This window comes from Pseudophryne corroboree, chromosome 2 (assembly GCF_028390025.1).
Source record: "Pseudophryne corroboree isolate aPseCor3 chromosome 2, aPseCor3.hap2, whole genome shotgun sequence".
Lineage (NCBI taxonomy): Eukaryota > Metazoa > Chordata > Amphibia > Anura > Myobatrachidae > Pseudophryne > Pseudophryne corroboree.
The window spans coordinates 1,042,747,968-1,042,769,987 of record NC_086445.1 but is presented as its reverse complement, the minus strand read 5'-3'; the positions used below and the strand labels follow the sequence as shown (position 1 = coordinate 1,042,769,987).

The 22,020-nt window shown below is 58.6% G+C and overlaps 1 protein-coding gene across 3 annotated transcripts in view; it reads right to left on the bottom strand.

Moving 5' to 3' along the window:
• Positions 1–7,879: 7,879 nt before the first annotated feature.
• Positions 7,880–22,020, bottom strand: part of POLQ (DNA polymerase theta) — a 196,432-nt gene continuing 182,291 nt past the window's right edge. For all 3 annotated transcript variants that reach the window (XM_063956839.1, XM_063956841.1, XM_063956840.1), the window contains 2 exons: positions 11,029–11,138; positions 7,880–8,366 (listed from right to left, as the gene is read on the bottom strand). In XM_063956839.1, coding sequence (XP_063812909.1) covers positions 8,253–8,366; positions 11,029–11,138 — 224 coding nt within the window. In that variant the 3' untranslated portion in view covers positions 7,880–8,252. The remainder of the gene's footprint in view (positions 8,367–11,028; positions 11,139–22,020) is intronic.

Here is a 22,020-nt window from a genome sequence, read left to right as displayed (position 1 = left end):
TGTGTCTCCTCCCCTGAGCATCTGTGTGGTGTACCAGAGGAGCATTGGCTGTGTCTCCTCCCCTGAGCATGTGTGTGATGTACCAGAGGAGCACTGGCTGTGTCTCCGCCCCTGAGCATCTGTGTGCTGTACCAGAGGAGCACTGGCTGTGTCTCCGCCCCTGAGCATCTGTGTGGTGTACCAGAGGAGCATTGGCTGTGTCTCCGCCCCTGAGCATCTGTGTGGTGTACCAGAGGAGCATTGGCTGTGTCTCCGCCCCTGAGCATCTGTGTGGTGTACCAGAGGAGCACTGGCTGTGTCTCCGCCCCTGAGCATCTGTGTGGTGTACCAGAGGAGCACTGGCTGTGTCTCCTCCCCTGAGCATCTGTGTGGTGTACCAGAGGAGCATTGGCTGTGTCTCCTCCCCTGAGCATGTGTGTGATGTACCAGAGGAGCACTGGCTGTGTCTCCTCCCCTGAGCATCTGTGTGCAGTACCACATGAGCATTAGCTGTGTCTCTGCCCCTGAGCATCAGTGTGCTGTACCAGAGGAGCATTAGCTAGGTCTCCACCCCTGATCATGTGTGTGGTGGACCAGAGGAGCACTGGGTGTATCACTGACCCGGAGCATGTGTGTGGTGTACCAGAGGAGCACTGGTTGTGTCACCGCCCCTGAGCATGTGTGTGGTGTACCAGAGGAGCATTAGCTATGTCTCCGCCCCTGAGCATGTGTGTGGTGTACTAGAGGAGCACTGGGTGGGTCACCGCCCCGGAGCATGTGTGTGGTGTACCAGAGGAGCACTGGGTGTGTCACTGCCCCTGAGCATGTGTGCGGTGTACCAGAGGAGCATTAGCTAGGTCTCCGCCCCTGATCATGTGTGTGGTGGACCAGAAGAGCACTGGGTGTGTCACTGCCCCGGAGCATGTGTTTGGTGTACCAGAGGAGCATTAGCTATGTCTCCGCCCCTGAGCATGTGTGTGGTGTACTAGAGGAGCACTGGGTGGGTCACCGCCCCGGAGCATGAGTGTGGTGTACCAGAGGAGCACTGGGTGTGTCATCGCCCCTGAGCATGGGTGTGGTGTACCAGAGGAGCATTAGTTGTGTCACTGCCCCGGAGCATCTGTGTGGTGTACCAGAGGAGCACTGGGTGTGTCACTGCCCCGGAGCATCTGTGTGGTGTACCAGAGGAGCACTGGCTGTGTCTCCGCCCCTGAGCATGTGTGTGGTGTACCAGAGGAGCACTGGCTGTGTCACTGCCCCGGAGCATGTGTGTGGTGTACCAGAGGAGCACTGGCTGTGTCTCCGCCCCTGAGCATGTGTGTGGTGTACCAGAGGAGCAATGGGTGTGTCACTGCCCCTGAGCATCAGTGTGGTGTACCAGAGGAACATTAGCTGTGTCTCCGCCCCTGAGCATGTGTGTGGCGTACCAGAGGAGCACTGGGTGTGTCACTGCCCCGGAGCATGTGTGTGGTGTACCAGAGGAGCACTGGGTGTGTCACTGCCCCTGAGCATGTGTGCGGTGTACCAGAGGAGCATTAGCTAGGTCTCCGCCCCTGATCATGTGTGTGGTGGACCAGAGGAGCACTGGGTGTGTCACTGCCCCGGAGCATGTGTGTGGTGTACCCGAGGAGCACTGGCTGTGTCACCGCCCCTGAGCATGTGTGTGGTGTACCAGAAGAGCACTGGGTGGGTCCGGTGGGTTACCGCCCCGGAGCATGTGTGTGGTGTACCAGAGGAGCAATGGGTGGGTCACCGCCCCGGAGCATGTGTGTGGTGTACCAGAGGAGCACTGGGTGTGTCACCGCCCCGAAGCATGTGTGTGGTGTACCAGAGGAGCACTGGGTGGGTCACCGACCCGGAGCATGTGTGTGGTGTACCAGAGGAGCACTGGCTGTGTCACTGCCCCGGAGCATGTGTGTGGTGTACCAGAGGAGCACTGGGTGTGTCACCGCCCCTGAGCATGTGTGTGATGTACCAGAGGAGCACTAGGTGTGTCACCGCCCCTGAGCATGTGTGTGATGTACCAGAGGAGCATTAGCTGTGTCACCGCTCCGGAGCATGTGTGTGATGTACCAGAGGAGCATTAGCTGTGTCACCGCTCCGGAGCATGTGTGTGGTGTACCAGAGGAGCACTAGGTGTGTCACCGCCCGGGAGCATTTGTGTGGTGTACCAGAGGAGCACTGGGTGTGTCACCGCCCCGGAGCATGTGTGTGGTGTACCAGAGGAGCACTGGGTGTGTCACCGCCCCGGAGCATTTGTGTGGTGTACCAGAGGAGCACTGGCTGTGTCACCGCCCCTGAGCATGTGTGTGGTGTACCAGAGGAGCACTGGCTGTGTCACCGCCCCTGAGCATGTGTGTGATGTACCAGAGGAGCACTGGCTGTGTCACCGCCCCTGAGCATGTGTGTGATGTACCAGAGGAGCACTGGCTGTGTCACCGCCCCTGAGCATGTGTGTGATGTACCAGAGGAGCACTGGCTGTGTCACCGCCCCTGAGCATGTGTGTGGTGTACCAGAGGAGCACTGGCTGTGTCACCGCCCCTGAGCATGTGTGTGGTGTACCAGAGGAGCACTGGGTGTGTCACCGCCCCTGAGCATGTGTGTGATGTACCAGAGGAGCACTAGGTGTGTCACCGCCCCTGAGCATGTGTGTGATGTACCAGAGGAGCACTGGCTGTGTCAGTGCCCCGGAGCATGTGTGTGGTGTACCAGAGGAGCACTGGGTGTGTCACTGCCCGGGAGCATGTGTGTGGTGTACCAGAGGAGCACTGGGTGTGTCACTGCCCGGGAGCATGTGTGTGGTGTACCAGAGGAGCACTGGCTGTGTCTCCGCCCCTGAGCATCTGTGTGGTGTACCAGAGGAGCACTGGCTGTGTCTCCTCCCCTGAGCATCTGTGTGGTGTACCAGAGGAGCATTGGCTGTGTCTCCTCCCCTGAGCATGTGTGTGATGTACCAGAGGAGCACTGGCTGTGTCTCCTCCCCTGAGCATCTGTGTGCAGTACCACATGAGCATTAGCTGTGTCTCTGCCCCTGAGCATCAGTGTGCTGTACCAGAGGAGCATTAGCTAGGTCTCCACCCCTGATCATGTGTGTGGTGGACCAGAGGAGCACTGGGTGTATCACTGACCCGGAGCATGTGTGTGGTGTACCAGAGGAGCACTGGTTGTGTCACCGCCCCTGAGCATGTGTGTGGTGTACCAGAGGAGCATTAGCTATGTCTCCGCCCCTGAGCATGTGTGTGGTGTACTAGAGGAGCACTGGGTGGGTCACCGCCCCGGAGCATGTGTGTGGTGTACCAGAGGAGCACTGGGTGTGTCACTGCCCCTGAGCATGTGTGCGGTGTACCAGAGGAGCATTAGCTAGGTCTCCGCCCCTGATCATGTGTGTGGTGGACCAGAAGAGCACTGGGTGTGTCACTGCCCCTGAGCATGTGTGTGATGTACCAGAGGAGCACTAGGTGTGTCACTGCCCCTGAGCATGTGTGTGATGTACCAGAGGAGCACTGGCTGTGTCAGTGCCCCGGAGCATGTGTGTGGTGTACCAGAGGAGCACTGGGTGTGTCACTGCCCGGGAGCATGTGTGTGGTGTACCAGAGGAGCACTGGGTGTGTCACTGCCCGGGAGCATGTGTGTGGTGTACCAGAGGAGCACTGGGTGGGTCACCGCCCCGGAGCATGTGTGTGGTGTACCAGAGGAGCATTAGCTGTGTCACCGCCCCGGAGCATGTGTGTGGTGTACCAGAGGAGCACTGGGTGTGTCACCGCCCCTGAGCATGTGTGTGGTGTACCAGAGGAGCACTGGGTGGGTCACCGCCCCGGAGCATGTGTGTGGTGTACCAGAGGAGCATTAGCTATGTCTCCGCCCCTGAGCATGTGTGTGGTGTACTAGAGGAGCACTGGGTGGGTCACCGCCCCGGAGCATGTGTGTGGTGTACCAGAGGAGCACTGGGTGTGTCACCGCCCCTGAGCATGTGTGTGGTGTACCAGAGGAGCACTGGCTGTGTCACTGCCCCGGAGCATGTGTGTCCGCCTGGTATAAGTGCAGGAATGATCCTGGATATAATGGTTACATGCATTGGTATTCATTACAGCTGTGTGCGGCTTCCTTCTCTTGTATGGATTTATGTAGTGGACACGAGAAGGATATTATCACATTAGTCACATGACACGCTAGACGCCGCACATTAATCACACGAGACACGACACACTAGACGCCGCGCAGTGTACGGGCAATGAATAAAGTTTCCTAAGAATCCTCCACAAGTCCTGAGCTGCCTCCCGGCCACGTATCACATTATACACAGCAAGCACAGGAGGACAATGAGAAGGCTGAACGTGTCCCTGGGATAATCTCATCCTGTCACCGCGTTATGCGACATCCATCCGATCTTACAGTACAATCACGCTGACATCCAGGAGGCCAATTACTGAGGAGTCTGGGGGCTGAGCGCTGACTGGCGGCTGGAAGACAATGAGTCCCGGGGGTCAGGACTGGGGCGGTCTTCTTCCCTCCTCACACATCGTGATTAACCCTTCACATCCCACCTCATCTAAGCACGTAGCCATCAGCTGGGACACCGTCTTTCCTCAGGTAATCCACGGTGGAATTCTCATTTCATTTAAGGACCAATCAGAATTTTCATATCACTGTCTATGTCTCAATATCCAGACATAATGGTTTATATATTTATTAGATAACGCCTCAGTGCAGATCCCCAAATCACAGAGCCACCGTCCAGTGATAAGTGATCACCAGTGGGAATCCAGAGACACACGAGACCCCGCGTCACGGTAATAACGCTTACTACCAACATAGCAGATGCCAGCTGCGCACTGCCTGGCGTTTATGTGGCTCAGGTGTCCAATAGAGAGAAGGTTAAATAAGGTCCCATTTACACAGCTGCTCCCCGCCTCTGCTGAGATGGGAGAACCGAGCGGCTACAGCGAGGAGGAACTAACGAGACATTAGGAGAATGCGAGATACAAATGATGGAAAATGGAAACTGAACTAGCTGGATGTAAGAGCGAGGCTAGAGATATTAGTGGGGAAGAGACACAACAATCACATCTGTGTACCATGACTATCCACTGCTCTACTGTTCAGAGACCCTGCTCCTCCCACTATAACTCAGTATGTGGTTTCCTGCTGCCTCTATTCCCCTCCTGATATACTCTGTGCTGCTGGGGACCCTGCTCCTCCCACTATATAACTCTCAGTCTGTGACTTCCTGCTGCCTCCATTCCCCTCCTCACATCAGGTCAGTGCCCCTGTCACATGCAGCCCTGTCCTCACTGACACATCACTCATCTCCTGATATACTCTGTGCTGCTGGGGACCCTGCTCCTCCCACTATATAACTCTCAGTCTGTGACTTCCTGCTGCCTCCATTCCCCTCCTCACATCATGTCAGTGCCCCTGTCACATGCAGACCTATCCTCACTGACACATCACTCATCTCCTGATATACTCTGTGCTGCTGGGGACCCTGCTCCTCCCACTATATAACTCTCAGTCTGTGGCTTCCTGCTGCCTCCATTCCCCTCCTCACATCATATCACTGGCCCTGTCACATGCAGCCCTGTCCTCACTGACACATCACTCATCTCCTGATATACTCTGTGCTGCTGCCTCCATTCCCCTCCTCACATCATGTCACTGCCCCTGTCACATGCAGCCCTGTCCTCACTGACACATCACTCATCTCCTGATATACTCTGTGCTGCTGCCTCCATTCCCCTCCTCACATCATGTCACTGCCCCTGTCACATGCAGCCCTGTCCTCACTGACACATCACTCATCTCCTGATATACTCTGTGCTGCTGGGGACCCTGCTCCTCCCACTATATAATTCTCAGTCTGTGGCTTCCTGCTGCCTCCATTCCCCTCCTCACATCATGTCACTGCCCCTGTCACATGCAGCCCTGTCCTCACTGACACATCACTCATCTCCTGATATACTCTGTGCTGCTGGGGACCCTGCTCCTCCCACTATATAACTCTCAGTCTGTGACTTCCTGCTGCCTCCATTCCCCTCCTCACATCATGTCATTGCCCCTGTCCTCACTGACACATCACTCATCTCCTGATATACTCTGTGCTGCAGGGGACCCTGCTCCTCCCACTATATAACTCTCAGTCTGTGACTTCCTGCTGCCTCCATTCCCCTCCTCACATCATGTCACTGCCCCTGTCCTCACTGACACATCACTCATCTCCTGATATACTCTGTGCTGCTGGATACCCTGCTCCTCCCACTATATAACTCTCAGTCTGTGGCTTCCTGCTGCCTCCATTCCCCTCCTCACATCATGTCACTGCCCCTGTCACATGCAGCCCTTTCCTCACTGTCACATCACTCATCTCCTAAAATACTCTGTGCTGCTGGATACCCTGCTCCTCCCACTATATAACTCTCAGTCTGTGGCTTCCTGCTGCCTCCATTCCCCTCCTCACATCATGTCACTGCCCCTGTCACATGCAGCCCTGTCCTCACTGACACATCCCTCATCTCCTGATATACTCTGTGCTGCTGGGGACCCTGCTCCTCCCACTATATAACTCTCAGTCTGTGGCTTCCTGCTGCCTCCATTCCCCTCCTCACATCATGTCACTGCCCCTGTCACATGCAGCCCTGTCCTCACTGACACATCACTCATCTCCTGATATACTCTGTGCTGCTGGGGACCCTGCTCCTCCCACTATATAACTCTCAGTATGTGGCTTCCTGCTGCCTCCATTCTCCTTCTCACATCATGTCACATGCAGCCCTGCCCTCACTGACACATCACTCATCTCCTGATATACTCTGTGCTGCTGGGGATCCTGCTCCTCCCACTATATAACTCTCAGTCTGTGGCTTCCTGCTGCCTCCATTCCCCTCCTCACATCATGTCACTGCTCCTGTCACATGCAGCCCTGTCCTCACTGACACATCACTCATCTCCTGATATACTCTGTGCTGCTGGGGACCCTGCTCCTCCCACTATATAACTCTCAGTCTGTGACTTCCTGCTGCCTCCATTCCCCTCCTCACATCATGTCACTGCCCCTGTCACATGCAGCCCTGTCCTCACTGACACATCACTCATCTCCTGATATACTCTGTGCTGCTGGGGACCCTGCTCCTCCCACTATATAACTCTCAGTCTGTGGCTTCCTGCTGCCTCCATTCCCCTCCTCACATCATGTCACTGCCCCTGTCACATGCAGCCCTGTCCTCACTGACACATCACTCATCTCCTGATATACTCTGTGCTGCTGGAGCCTACGCTCTCACCCTGCACCTACAGACTATACTTACCTTTCTGATGCACAGGAGACAGGCTGCGACACGGAGACTGAGCACAGGCCCCTCCTCCTGGTGAGACGCCTGCGCTAGCAGCCATTGGGGTACACTGCAGCACAGGATATAAGTGATACTGGAAGATTTAGAACAGCGGAGATTCAGGAGGACAGACATTTATATAATGCCGCAAGGCGCAGCTGAGGCCGCCGCCCCCTTCCAGCTCTCACTGTCTGACCGCTGGACACATCCCCTCTCCTCTACCATCCAGCACCTGGAACCATCTCCATCCCCCAACATGGAGGACAGAGGTTACACACAGAGGGATACGGCACATTACAGAGAGATGAAACATGAGGCGTGAGAATGAAGCGAGAGGCATGTGGGGGGGGGCGGAGGCTGGAAAGACATTGAGGCATGAGGCCTGAGAAACACAAAGGGGAGGCATGAGGCTGGAAAGACATTGAGGCATGAGGCTGGAGAGGCGGGGGCACGTCAGGCTGGAGAGAAAACCTAGGAATGGGGGTGAGGCTACAGTATACGGCAGCTACACTAGCCAGCGACTTGGCGAGTAACATGTGTCACGTACCCGTGTATATAGGACGGATCCCAGACATTGCGGGGGAGAGATTGTCTTTATTTGCTCAGCGCTGACCCCGGAGGAAGAGACAGAACGCGGCTCCGCTGGATGTACGATGCGCAGACACATAAATATATCTTACAGGAATATACAGCGTACAATACAGCGGTGACCATTCATACATATATTATTATAGAAATTCATCAGTAGTGTCACATATTTCATATATATATATAAATATATATATATATATATATATATATATATATATATATATATATATATATATATATATATGAATCGCTGGCGTCCGGCGAGGGACGGGGGAATGTGCAGAAACATCGGGAATTGTCCTTTCCATGGAACCGCCATGAGAACGTTATCCCGTTATTGGGGAGGAATTCATCGTCTACAGGTCAAAGTCTTGCAGCTCCCCCCAGCTGGGGCCGAACTTCACCTTCACCTTCAGCGTGACCGATAACGTCACCGAGTTCTCCATCTCGCGCTTTATGATCTGCGCCACCTGCAGGGAAGGAACCGGTTACAGGGACGCTCTGTATAGGGGCACGCGGTGCAGTGAGTAACGGGACTGTCTGTGCATTGTATCACTGAGCGCTTCCTATTACACCCAACGCTACAGGAGCTGAGCGCTCGCGTTACATGGCGTCTCTGCAGGTGTATCAGGGCTGTGCGCGGGTCTAAGTTAGACAAGCAGGTGACACTACGGAACACGCTCCGTCTCCGGGAATTAGGAGGAATGGATAAATGCTCCGGGGACTAACTGGCAGCAGCTGCAGAGACAGAGAGCGTCACAACGTCGGCGGTAAGATGCCGCCTGGGGACCGTCCTTACAGATCTCCTGCTGCGGTGACCGCCTGCCATAGGGGAACCTCACATACATCCAACTGCTCCCAAATCGCAGCTGTCTGTACTGTAACACAGGAAATGTAAGAGGAGGGGGCGGATTATACAGGCACAGGGGGGGGGCGGATTATACAGGCACAGGGGGGGGGCGGATTATACAGGCACAGGGGGGGGCGGATTATACAGGCACAAGGGGGTAGGGGGCGGATTATACAGGCCCAGGGGGGAGGGGGCGGATTATACAGGCACAGGGGGGGATTATACAGGCACAGGGGGGCGGATTATACAGGCCCAGGGGGGAGGGGGCGGATTATACAGGCACAGGGGGGGATTATACAGGCACAGGGGGGGGGATTATACAGGCACAGGGGGGGAGGGGGCGGATTATACAGGCACAGGGGGGGGGCGGATTATACAGGCACGGGGGGGGAGGGGGCGGATTATACAGGCACAGGGGGGGGATTCTACAGGCACGGGGGGGAGGGGGCGGATTATACAGGCGGGGGAGGGGGCGGATTATACAGGCACAGGGGGGGAGGGGCGGATTATACAGGCACAGGGGGGGAGGGGGCGGATTATACAGGCACAGGCGGGGCGGATTATACAGGCACAGGGGGGGGAGGGGGGGGGATTATACAGGCACAGGGGGGGAGGGGGAGGATTATACAGGCACAGGCGGGGCAGATTATACAGGCACAGGGGGGGGAGGGGGCGGATTATACAGGCACAGGGGGGGAGGGGGCGGATTATACAGGCACAGGGGGGGGCGGATTATACAGGCACAGGGGGGGTCGTATTATACAGGCACAGGGGGGGGTGGTTTATACAGGCCCAGGGGGGGCGGATTATACAGGCACAGGGGGGGGGGATTATACAGGCACAGGGGGGGGGGATTATACAGGCACAGGGGGGGGGCGGATTATACAGGCACAGGGGGGGGCGGATTATACAGGCACAGGGGGGGAGGAGGTTGATTATACAGGCACAGGGGGGGAGGGGGCGGATTATACAGGCACGGGGGGGGGGCGGATTATACAGGCACGGGGGGGGAGGGGGCGGATTATACAGGCACAGGGGGGGGATTATACAGGCACGGGGGGGGGAGGGGGCGGATTATACAGGCACAGGGGGGGAGGAGGCAGATTATACAGGCACAGGGGGGGAGTGGGCGGATTATACAGGCACAGGCGGGGCGGATTATACAGGCACGGGGGGGAGGGGGCGGATTATACAGGCACAGGGGGGGGAGGGGGCGGATTATACAGGCACAGGGGGGGGATTCTACAGGCACGGGGGGGAGGGGGCGGATTATACAGGCGGGGGAGGGGGCGGATTATACAGGCACAGGGGGGGAGGGGCGGATTATACAGGCACAGGGGGGGAGGGGGCGGATTTACAGGCACAGGCGGGGCGGATTATACAGGCACAGGGGGGGGAGGGGGCGGATTATACAGGCACAGGGGGGGAGGGGGCGGATTATACAGGCACAGGGGGGGGGGGCGGATTATACAGGCACAGGGGGGGGCGTATTATACAGGCACAGGGGGGGTGGATCATACAGGCCCAGGGTGGGCGGATTATACAGGCACAGGGGGGGGGCGGATTATACAGGCACAGGGGGGGAGGGGGGGATTATACAGGCACGGGGGGAGGGGGTGGATTATACAGGCACAGGGGGGGGGATTATACAGGCACAAAAGGGGAGGGGGTGGATTATACAGGCACAGGGGGGGCGGATTATACAGGCACAGGGGGGGAGGGGGTGGATTATACAGGCACGGAGGGAGGGGGTGGATTATACAGGGACAGGGGGGGGGCGGATTATACAGGCACAGGGGGGAGGGGGCGGATTATACAGGCACAGGGGGGGGATTATACAGGCACGGGGGGGGAGGGGGCGGATTATACAGGCGGGGGAGGGGGCGGATTATACAGGCACAGGGGGGGAGGGGGCGGATTATACAGGCACGGGGGGGGGGGCGGATTATACAGGCACAGGGGGGGAGGGGGCGGATTATACAGGCACAGGGGGATTATACAGGCACGGGGGGGGGGGGCGGATTATACAGGCACGGGGGGGCGGATTATACAGGCACAGGTGGGGAGGGGGCGGATTATACAGGCACAGGGGGGGGGATTATACAGGCACGGGGTGATTATACAGGCACGGGGGGGGGGCGGATTATACAGGCACGGGGGGGGGCGGATTATACAGGCACAGGGGGGGGGGATTATACAGGCGCAAGGGGGGACTTTTCAATCATGAGAAAAGGGTGAGAAGATGATGCGGGTCCTCCGGAACACTGACCGTCCCTCCGTACCTGAATCATATCATCTTCCGCTGACTCATATAGGAGCTCGTCGTGCAGCTGCAGAATGAAAAAGGCGCCCCGGGACGGCGGAGAATAGATCCCTCTCTTCTCTGAACGCCCTGAGAGTATAGGACACGGGGTTATTATATAATGTGCAGTGTATACAGATGGAGCCATGCTCATCTAGCCTTCTCTGCTGCACCTAGGTGCACCAAAGCTTATTAGCATAAACCCTTCATCTATTGTTCTCAGCTGCAATACAATACAGAGAGAACAATACAGCAGGGGATTAAGTCCGACTGCCCTGGCTCAGTTCTATGAAAGGGATAGATGAGCAGGGCCCCATCTGTATGCACTAATTCACTTACAAGTATTGCAACAACCAACAAATTATTTCATGTATATATAAAAAAAAATCTGTATCCGGATGGCAGCGAGCGCTGTTCCATCTCAGCAAATACAGATATGAGGCGACATGGAATAGCGTCCGAGATTTCCGGAGGTGCGGGATGCCGGCCAATGTCGGATGTTTTTTTTTAAAGCAGCAATCATTTACCTGGCAAAACCATTCCTTGTAGAATGCCGCTGCTTTTAAAAACATCCGAGATCGCCCGTCATCCCGCACCTCCGGCAATCTCAGACGCTAGTACATCTCGCCTATCCTCTCTCTGCCGCAAAACAAGTTCTAAAAAGAGCAAGGTCCTTTAGTTGCTGACACGATTGGTGGCACTTCCGGCTATATCCACAAATGATTCAACCAACGCGTTTCTCCACATTGTCATTGCACTGTTTCTTCAGAGGTCTCACTGGAAGTTCCAGATCTCCCTAACCTTCTCTCTGGTCTCCTGACGTCTATCTGTCGGGGCTTCTGGAGTCCTTTTATAGGACCCGCTATCTCTATACTCAGAAATCGCCTCGTAATTATGTTTTATATAGCGGCAATCAATAACCTGGTCGCAGTTCCGTTCCCCAGTCTGTGACGCACCCATGTTCCCCAGTCTGTGGTGCGCCCACGTTCCCCAGTCTGTGACGCACCCACGTTCCCCAGTCTGTGACGCACCCACGTTCCCCAGTCTGTGGCGCACCCACGTTCCCCAGTCTGTGGCGCATCCACGTTCCCCAGTCTGTGGCGCACGCATCCACGTTCCCCAGTCTGTGGCGCACGCATCCACGTTCCCCAGTCTGTGACGCGCCTACGTTCCCCAGTCTGTGACGCATCCTCGTTCCCCACTCTGTGACGCGCCTACGTTCCCCAGTCTGTGGCGCATCCACGTTCCCCAGTCTGTGACGCATCCACGTTCCCCAGTTTGTGACGCATCCACGTTCCTGTGACGCATCCACGTTCCACAGTCTATGACGCATCCGCGTTCCCCAGTCTGTGACGCATCCACGTTCCTGATGCATCCACGTTCCCCAGTCTGTGAAGCGCCCATGTTCCCCAGTCTGTGAAGCGCCCACATTCCCCAGTCTGTGACGCGCCCACGTTCCCCAGTCTGTGACGCGCCCACGTTCCCCAGTCTGTCACGTTCCCCAGTCTGTGACGCACCCACGTTCCCCATTCCCCAGTCTGTGGCGCATCCACGTTCCCCAGTCTGTGACGCACCCACGTTCCCCATTCCCCAGTCTGTGGCGCATCCACGTTCCCCAGTCTCTGGCGCATCCACGTTCCCCAGTCTGTGGCGCATCCACGTTCCCCAGTCTGTGACATGCCCATGTTCCCCAGTCTGTGACGTGCCCATGTTCCCCAGTCTGTTACGCATCCACGCTCCCCAGTCTGTGACGCATCCACGTTCCCCAGTCTCTGACGCGCCACGATCCCTAGTCTGTGACGCGCCCACGATCCCTAGTCTGTGACGCGCCCACGATCCCCAGTCTCTGACGCGCCCACGTTCCCCAGTCTGTGACGCATCCACGTTCCCCAGTCTGTGACGCATCCACGTTCCCCAGTCTGTGACACATCCACGTTCCTGATGCATCCACGTTCCCCAGTCTGTGACGCACCCACGTTCCCCAGTCTGTGAAGCGCCCACGTTCCCCAGTCTGTGACGCGCCCACGTTCCCCAGTCTGTCACGTTCCCCAGTCTGTGACGCGCCCACGTTCCCCATTCCCCAGTCTGTGGCGCATCCATGTTCCCCAGTCTGTGGCGCATCCACGTTCCCCAGTCTGTGACGCATCCACGTTCCCCAGTTTGTGACGCATCCACGTTCCTGTGACGCATCCACGTTCCACAGTCTATGACGCATCCACGTTCCCCAGTCTGTGACGCATCCACGTTCCTGATGCATCCACGTTCCCCAGTCTGTGAAGCGCCCATGTTCCCCAGTCTGTGAAGCGCCCACATTCCCCAGTCTGTGACGCGCCCACGTTCCCCAGTCTGTGACGCGCCCACGTTCCCCAGTCTGTCACGTTCCCCAGTCTGTGACGCACCCACGTTCCCCATTCCCCAGTCTGTGGCGCATCCACGTTCCCCAGTCTGTGACGCACCCACGTTCCCCATTCCCCAGTCTGTGGCGCATCCACGTTCCCCAGTCTCTGGCGCATCCACGTTCCCCAGTCTGTGGCGCATCCACGTTCCCCAGTCTGTGACATGCCCATGTTCCCCAGTCTGTGACGTGCCCATGTTCCCCAGTCTGTTACGCATCCACGCTCCCCAGTCTGTGACGCATCCACGTTCCCCAGTCTCTGACGCGCCCACGATCCCTAGTCTGTGACGCGCCCACGATCCCTAGTCTGTGACGCGCCCACGATCCCCAGTCTCTGACGCGCCCACGTTCCCCAGTCTGTGACGCATCCACGTTCCCCAGTCTGTGACGCATCCACGTTCCCCAGTCTGTGACGCATCCACGTTCCTGATGCATCCACGTTCCCCAGTCTGTGACGCACCCACGTTCCCCAGTCTGTGAAGCGCCCACGTTCCCCAGTCTGTGACGCGCCCACGTTCCCCAGTCTGTCACGTTCCCCAGTCTGTGACGCGCCCACGTTCCCCATTCCCCAGTCTGTGGCGCATCCATGTTCCCCAGTCTGTGGCGCATCCACGTTCCCCAGTCTGTGACGCATCCACGTTCCCCAGTGTGTGACGCATCCACGTTCCCCAGTCTGTGACGCATCCACGTTCCCCAGTCTGTGACGCATCCACGTTCCCCAGTCTGTGACGCATCCACGTTCCCCAGTCTGTGACGCATCCACGTTCCCCAGTCTGTGACGCGCCTACGTTCCCCAGTCTGTGACGCGCCTACGTTCCCCAGTCTGTGAAGCATCCACGTTCCTCAGTCTGTGACGCGCCCAAGTGTTCCCCAGTCTGTGACGCGCCCACGTTCCCCAGTCTGTGACGCACCCATGTTCCCCAGTCTGTGACGCGCCCAAGTGTTCCCCAGTCTGTGACACATCTACGTTCCCATTTCCCAGTCTGTGACGCATCCACGTTCCCCAGTCTGTGACGCATCCACGTTCCCCAGTTTGTGACGCATCCACGTTCCTGTGACGCATCCACGTTCCCCAGTCTATGACGCATCCACATTCCCCAGTCTGTGACGCATCCACGTTCCTGATGCATCCACGTTCCCAAGTCTGTGACGCATCCACGTTCCCCAGTCTGTGACACATCTACGTTCCCATTTCCCAGTCTGTGACGCATCCACGTTCCCCAGTTTGTGACGCATCCACGTTCCTGTGACGCATCCACGTTCCCCAGTCTATGACGCATCCACATTCCCCAGTCTGTGACGCATCCACGTTCCTGATGCATCCACGTTCCCAAGTCTGTGACGCACCCACCTTTCCCAGTCTGTGAAGCGCCCACGTTCCCCAGTCTGTCTCGTTCCCCAGTCTGTGACGCGCCCACGTTCCCCATTCCCCAGTCTGTGGCGCATCCACGTTCCCCAGTCTGTGGCGCATCCACGTTCCCCAGTCTGTGACGCATCCACGTTCCCCAGTCTGTGACGCATCCACGTTCCCCAGTCTGTGACATGCCCATGTTCCCCAGTATGTGATGCATCCACGTTCCCCAGTATGTGATGCATCCACGTTCCCCAGTCTGTGACGTGCCCATGTTCCCCAGTCTGTTACGCATCCACGTTCCCCAGCCTCTGATGCGCCCACGATCCCTAGTCTGTGACGCGCCCACGATCCCTAGTCTGTGACGCGCCCACGATCCCTAGTCTCTGACGCGCCCACGATCCCTAGTCTCTGACGCGCCCACGTTCCCCAGTCTGTGACGCATCCACGTTCCCCAGTCTGTGACGCATCCACGTTACCCAGTCTGTGACGCATCCACGTTCCCCAGTCTGTGACGCATCCACGTTCCCCAGTCTGTGACATGCCCATGTTCCCCAGTCTGTGATGCATCCACGTTCCCCAGTCTGTGACGTGCCCATGTTCCCCAGTCTGTTACGCATCCACGTTCCCCAGTCTGTGACGCATCCACGTTCCCCAGCCTCTGACGCGCCCACGATCCCTAGTCTGTGACGCGCCCACGATCCCTAGTCTCTGACGCGCCCACGTTCCCCAGTCTGTGACGCATCCACGTTCCCCAGTCTGTGACGCATCCACGTTCCCCAGTCTGTGACGCATCCACGTTCCCCAGTCTGTGACGCATCCACGTTCCCCAGTCTGTGACGCATCCACGTTCCCCAGTCTGTGGCACGCCTACGTTCCCCAGTCTGTGACGCGCCTACGTTCCCCAGTCTGTGACGCATCCACGTTCCCCAGTCTGTGACGCGCCCAAGTGTTCCCCAGTCTGTGACGCGCCCACGTTCCCCAGTCTGTGACGCGCCCACGTTCCCCAGTCTGTGACGCACCCATGTTTCCCAGTCTGTGACGCATCCACGTTCCCCAGTCTGTGACGCATCCACGTTCCCCAGTCTGTGATGCATCCACGTTCCCCAGTCTGTGATGCATCCACGTTCCCCAGTCTGTGACGCGCCCACGTTCCCCAGTCTGTGACGCATTCACGTTCCCCAGTTTCTGACGTGTCCACGTTCCCCAGTCTGTGGCGCATCCACATTCCCCAGTCTGTGGCGCATCCACGTTCCCCAGTCTGTGGCGCATCCACATTCCCCAGTCTGTGGCGCATCCACATTCCCCAGTCTGTGGCGCATCCACGTTCCTGTGACGCATCCACGTTCCCCAGTCTGTGACGCGCCCACGTTCCCCAGTCTGTGGCGCATCCACATTCCCCAGTCTGTGGCGCATCCACGTTCCTGTGACGCATCCACGTTCCCCAGTTTATGACGCATCCACGTTCCCCAGTCTGTGACGCACCCACGTTCCCCAGTCTGTGACGCATCCACGTTCCCCAGTCTGTGACGCATCCACGTTCCCCAGTCTGTGACGCATCCACGTTCCTGTGACGCATCCACGTTCCCCAGTCTGTGACGCGCCCACGTTCCCCAGTCTGTGACGCGCCCACGTTCCCGTCTGTGACGCGCCCACGTTCCCCAGTCTGTGACGCGCCCACGTTCCCCAGTCTGTGACGCGCCCACGTTCCCCAGTCTGTGACATGCCCATGTTCCCCAGTCTGTGACGCATCCATGTTCCCCAGTCTGTGACGCGCCCATGTTCCACAGTCTGTGACGCGTTCCCCATTCCCCAGTCTGTGGCGCATCCACGTTCCCCAGTCTGTGGCGCATCCACGTTCCCCAGTCTGTGGCGCATCCACGTTCCCCAGTCTGTGGCACATCCACGTTCCTGTGACGCATCTACGTTCCCCAGTCTATGACGCATCCACGTTCCCCAGTCTGTGACGCATTCATGTTCCCTAGTCTGTGACGCGCCCAAGTGTTCCCCAGTCTGTGACGTGCCCAAGTGTTCCCCAGTCTGTGACGCGCCCAAGTGTTCCCCAGTTTGTGACGCACCCACGTTCCCCAGTCTGTGACGCACCCACGTTCCCCAGTCTGTGATGCATCCACGTTCCCCAGTCTGTGACGCATCCACGTTCCTGTGACGCGCCCACGTTCCCCAGTCTGTGACGCGCCCACGTTCCCCAGTCTTTGACGCATCCACGTTCCCCAGTCTGTGACGCGCCCACGATCCCTAGTCTGACGCGCCCACGATCCCCAGTCTGTGACGCGCCCACGATCCCCAGTCTCTGACGCGCCCACGTTCCCCAGTCTGTTACGCATCCACGTTCCCCAGTCTGTGACGCGCCCACGTTCCCCAGTCTCTGACGCGCCCACGTTCCCCAGTCTGTGACGCGCCCACGTTCCCCAGTCTGTGACGCGCCCACGTTCCCCAGTCTCTGATGCGCCCACGTTCCCCAGTCTCTGACGCGCCCATGTTCCCCAGTCTGTTACGCATCCACGTTCCCCAGTCTGTGATGCGCCCACGTTCCCCAGTCTGTGACGCGCCCACATTCCCCAGTCTGTGACGCATCCACGTTCCCCAGTCTGTGACGCACCCACATTTCCCAGTCTGTGACGCGCCCATGATCCCCAGTGTGTGACGCATCCATGTTCCCCAGTCTCTGACGCGCCCACATTCCCCAGTCTGTGACGCGCCCACGTTCCCCAGTCTGTGACGCACCCACGTTCCCCAGTCTGTGACGCACCCACGTTCCCCAGCATCCACGTTCCCCAGTCTGTGACGAATCCACGTACCCGTCTCTGACGCGCCCACGATCCCTAGTCTGTGACGCGCCCACGATCCCCAGTCTGTGACGCGCCCATGTTCCCCAGTCTGTGACGCGCCCACGTTCCCCAGTCTCTGACGCGCCCACGTTCCCCAGTCTGTGGCGCATCCACGTTCCCCAGTCTGTGACGCGCCCACGTTCCCCAGTCTGTGGCGCATCCACGTTCCCCAGTCTGTGGCGCATCCACGTTCCCCAGTCTCTGGCGCATCCACGTTCCCCAGTCTGTGACATGCCCATGTTCCCCAGTCTGTGACATGCCCACGTTTCCCAGTCTGTGATGCATCCACGTTCCCCAGTCTGTGATGCATCCACGTTCCCCAGTCTGTGACGTGCCCATGTTCCCCAGTCTGTGACGTGCCCATGTTCCCCAGTCTGTTACGCATCCACGCTCCCCAGTCTGTGATGCATCCACGTTCCCCAGTCTCTGACGCGCCCACGATCCCTAGTCTGTGACGCGCCCACGTTCCCCAGTCTCTGACGCGCCCACGTTCCCCAGTCTGTCACGCATCCACGTTCCCCAGTCTGTGACGCATCCACGTTCCTGATGCATCCACGTTCCCCAGTCTGTGACGCACCCACGTTCCCCAGTCTGTGAAGCGCCCACGTTCCCCAGTCTGTGACGTTCCCCATTCCCCAGTCTGTGGCGCATCCATGTTCCCCAGTCTGTGGCGCATCCATGTTCCCCAGTCTGTGACGTGCCCAAGTGTTCCCCAGTCTGTGACGCGCCCACGTTCTCCAGTCTGTGACGCGCCCACGTTCCCCAGTCTGTGACGCACCCACGTTTCCCAGTCTGTGACGCATCCACGTTCCCCAGTCTGTGATGCATCCACGTTCCCCAGTCTGTGACGCGCCCACATTCCCCAGTCTGTGACATGTCCACGTTCCCCAGTCTGTGACGCGCTCACGTTCCCCATTCCCCAGTCTGTGGCGCATCCACATTCCCCAGTCTGTGGCGCATCCACGTTCCCCAGTCTGTGGCGCATCCACGTTCCCCAGTCTGTGGCGCATCCACGTTCCCCAGTCTGTGGCGCATCCACGTTCCCCAGTCTGTGGCGCATCCACGTTCCCCAGTCTGTGGCGCATCCACGTTCCTGTGACGCATCCACGTTCCCCAGTTTATGACGCATCCACGTTCCCCAGTCTGTGACGCATTCATGTTCCCCAGTCTGTGATGCGCCCAAGTGTTCCCTAGTCTGTGACATGCCCATGTTCCCCAGTATGTGACGCATCCACGTTCCCCAATCTGTAACGTGCCCACATTCCCCAGTCTGTGACGCATCCACGTTCCCCAGTCTGTGACGCATCCACGTTCCCCAGTCTCTGACGCGCCCACGATCCCTAGTCTGTGACGCGCCCACGTTCCCCAGTCTCTGACGCGCCCACGTTCCCCAGTCTGTCACGCATCCACGTTCCCCAGTCTGTGACGCATCCACGTTCCCCAGTCTGTGACGTGCCCATGTTCCCCAGTCTGTTACGCATCCACGCTCCCCAGTCTGTGACGCATCCACGTTCCCCAGTCTCTGACGCGCCCACGATCCCTAGTCTGTGACGCGCCCACGTTCCCCAGTCTCTGACGCGCCCACGTTCCCAAGTCTGTCACGCATCCACGTTCCCCAGTCGGTGACGCATCCACGTTCCCCAGTCTATGACGCATCCACGTTCCTGATGCATCCACGTTCCCCAGTCTGTGACGCACCCACGTTCCCCAGTCTGTGAAGCGCCCACGTTCCCCAGTCTGTGACGTTCCCCATTCCCCAGTCTGTGGCGCATCCATGTTCCCCAGTCTGTGGCGCATCCATGTTCCCCAGTCTGTGACGCGCCCAAGTGTTCCCCAGTCTGTGACGCGCCCACGTTCTCCAGTCTGTGACGCGCCCACGTTCCCCAGTCTGTGACGCATCCACGTTCCCCAGTCTGTGATGCATCCACGTTCCCCAGTCTGTGACGCGCCCACGTTCCCCAGTTTGTGACGCATTCACGTTCCCCAGTTTCTGACGCGACCACATTCCCCAGTCTGTGACATGTCCACGTTCCCCAGTCTGTGACGCGCTCACGTTCCCCATTCCCCAGTCTGTGGCGCATCCACATTCCCCAGTCTGTGGCGCATCCACGTTCCCCATCCACGTTCCCCAGTCTGTGGCGCATCCACGTTCCTGTGACGCATCCACGTTCCCCAGTTTATGACGCATCCACGTTCCCCAGTCTGTGACGCATTCATGTTCCCCAGTCTGTGATGCGCCCAAGTGTTCCCTAGTCTGTGACGCGCCCACGTTCTCCAGTCTGTGACGCATCCACGTTCCTGTGACGCATCCACGTTCCCCAGTCTGTGACGCGCCCACGTTCCCCAGTCTGTGACGCGCCCACGTTCCCCAGTCTGTGGCACGCCCACGTTCCCCAGTCTGTGACGCATCCACGTTCCCCAGTCTGTGACGTGCCCATGTTCCCCAGTCTGTTACGCATCCACGTTCCCCAGTCTGTGACGCACCCACATTCCCCAGTCTTTGACGCGCCCACATTCCCCAGTATGTGACGCACCCACGTTCCCCAGCATCCACGTTCCCCAGTCTGTGACGAATCCACGTTCCCCAGTCTCCGACGCGCCTACGATCCCTAGTCTGTGACGCGCCCAGGATCCCCAGTCTGTGACGCGCCCATGTTCCCCAGTCTGTGACGCATCCACGTTCCCCAGTCTGTGACGCGCCCACGTTCCCCAGTCTGTGACGCATCCACGTTCCCCAGTCTGTGACGCATCCACGTTCCCCAGTCTGTGACGCATCCACGTTCCCCAGTCTGTGACGCATCCACGTTCCCCAGTCTGTGGCGCGCCTACGTTCCCCAGTCTGTGGCGCGCCTACGTTCCCCAGTCTGTGGCGCGCCTACGTTCCCCAGTCTGTGGCGCGCCTACGTTCCCCAGTCTGTGATGCATCCACGTTCCCCAGTCTGTGACGCGCCCACATTCCCCAGTCTGTGACATGTCCACGTTCCCCAGTCTGTGACGCGCTCACGTTCCCCATTCCCCAGTCTGTGGCGCATCCACGTTCCCCAGTCTGTGGCGCATCCACGTTCCCCAGTCTGTGGCGCATCCACGTTCCCCAGTCTGTGGCGCATCCACGTTCCCCAGTCTGTGGCGCATCCACGTTCCCCAGTCTGTGGCGCATCCACGTTCCCCAGTCTGTGGCGCATCCACGTTCCCCAGTCTGTGGCGCATCCACGTTCCTGTGACGCATCCACGTTCCCCAGTTTATGACGCATCCACGTTCCCCAGTCTGTGACGCATTCATGTTCCCCAGTCTGTGATGCGCCCAAGTGTTCCCTAGTCTGTGACATGCCCATGTTCCCCAGTATGTGACGCATCCACGTTCCCCAATCTGTAACGTGCCCACATTCCCCAGTCTGTGACGCATCCACGTTCCCCAGTCTGTGACGCATCCACGTTCCCCAGTCTCTGACGCGCCCACGATCCCTAGTCTGTGACGCGCCCACGTTCCCCAGTCTCTGACGCGCCCACGTTCCCCAGTCTGTCACGCATCCACGTTCCCCAGTCTGTGACGCATCCACGTTCCCCAGTCTGTGACGTGCCCATGTTCCCCAGTCTGTTACGCATCCACGCTCCCCAGTCTGTGACGCATCCACGTTCCCCAGTCTCTGACGCGCCCACGATCCCTAGTCTGTGACGCGCCCACGTTCCCCAGTCTCTGACGCGCCCACGTTCCCAAGTCTGTCACGCATCCACGTTCCCCAGTCGGTGGCGCATCCACGTTCCCCAGTCTCTGACGCGCCCACGATCCCTAGTCTGTGACGCGCCCACGTTCCCCAGTCTCTGACGCGCCCACGTTCCCCAGTCTGTCACGCATCCACGTTCCCCAGTCTGTGACGCATCCACGTTCCCCAGTCTGTGACGTGCCCATGTTCCCCAGTCTGTTACGCATCCACGCTCCCCAGTCTGTGACGCATCCACGTTCCCGTCTCTGACGCGCCCACGATCCCTAGTCTGTGACGCGCCCACGTTCCCCAGTCTCTGACGCGCCCACGTTCCCAAGTCTGTCACGCATCCACGTTCCCCAGTCGGTGGCGCATCCACGTTCCCCAGTCTATGACGCATCCACGTTCCTGATGCATCCACGTTCCCCAGTCTGTGACGCACCCACGTTCCCCAGTCTGTGAAGCGCCCACGTTCCCCAGTCTGTGACGTTCCCCATTCCCCAGTCTGTGGCGCATCCATGTTCCCCAGTCTGTGGCGCATCCATGTTCCCCAGTCTGTGACGCGCCCAAGTGTTCCCCAGTCTGTGACGCGCCCACGTTCTCCAGTCTGTGACGCGCCCACGTTCCCCAGTCTGTGACGCATCCACGTTCCCCAGTCTGTGATGCATCCACGTTC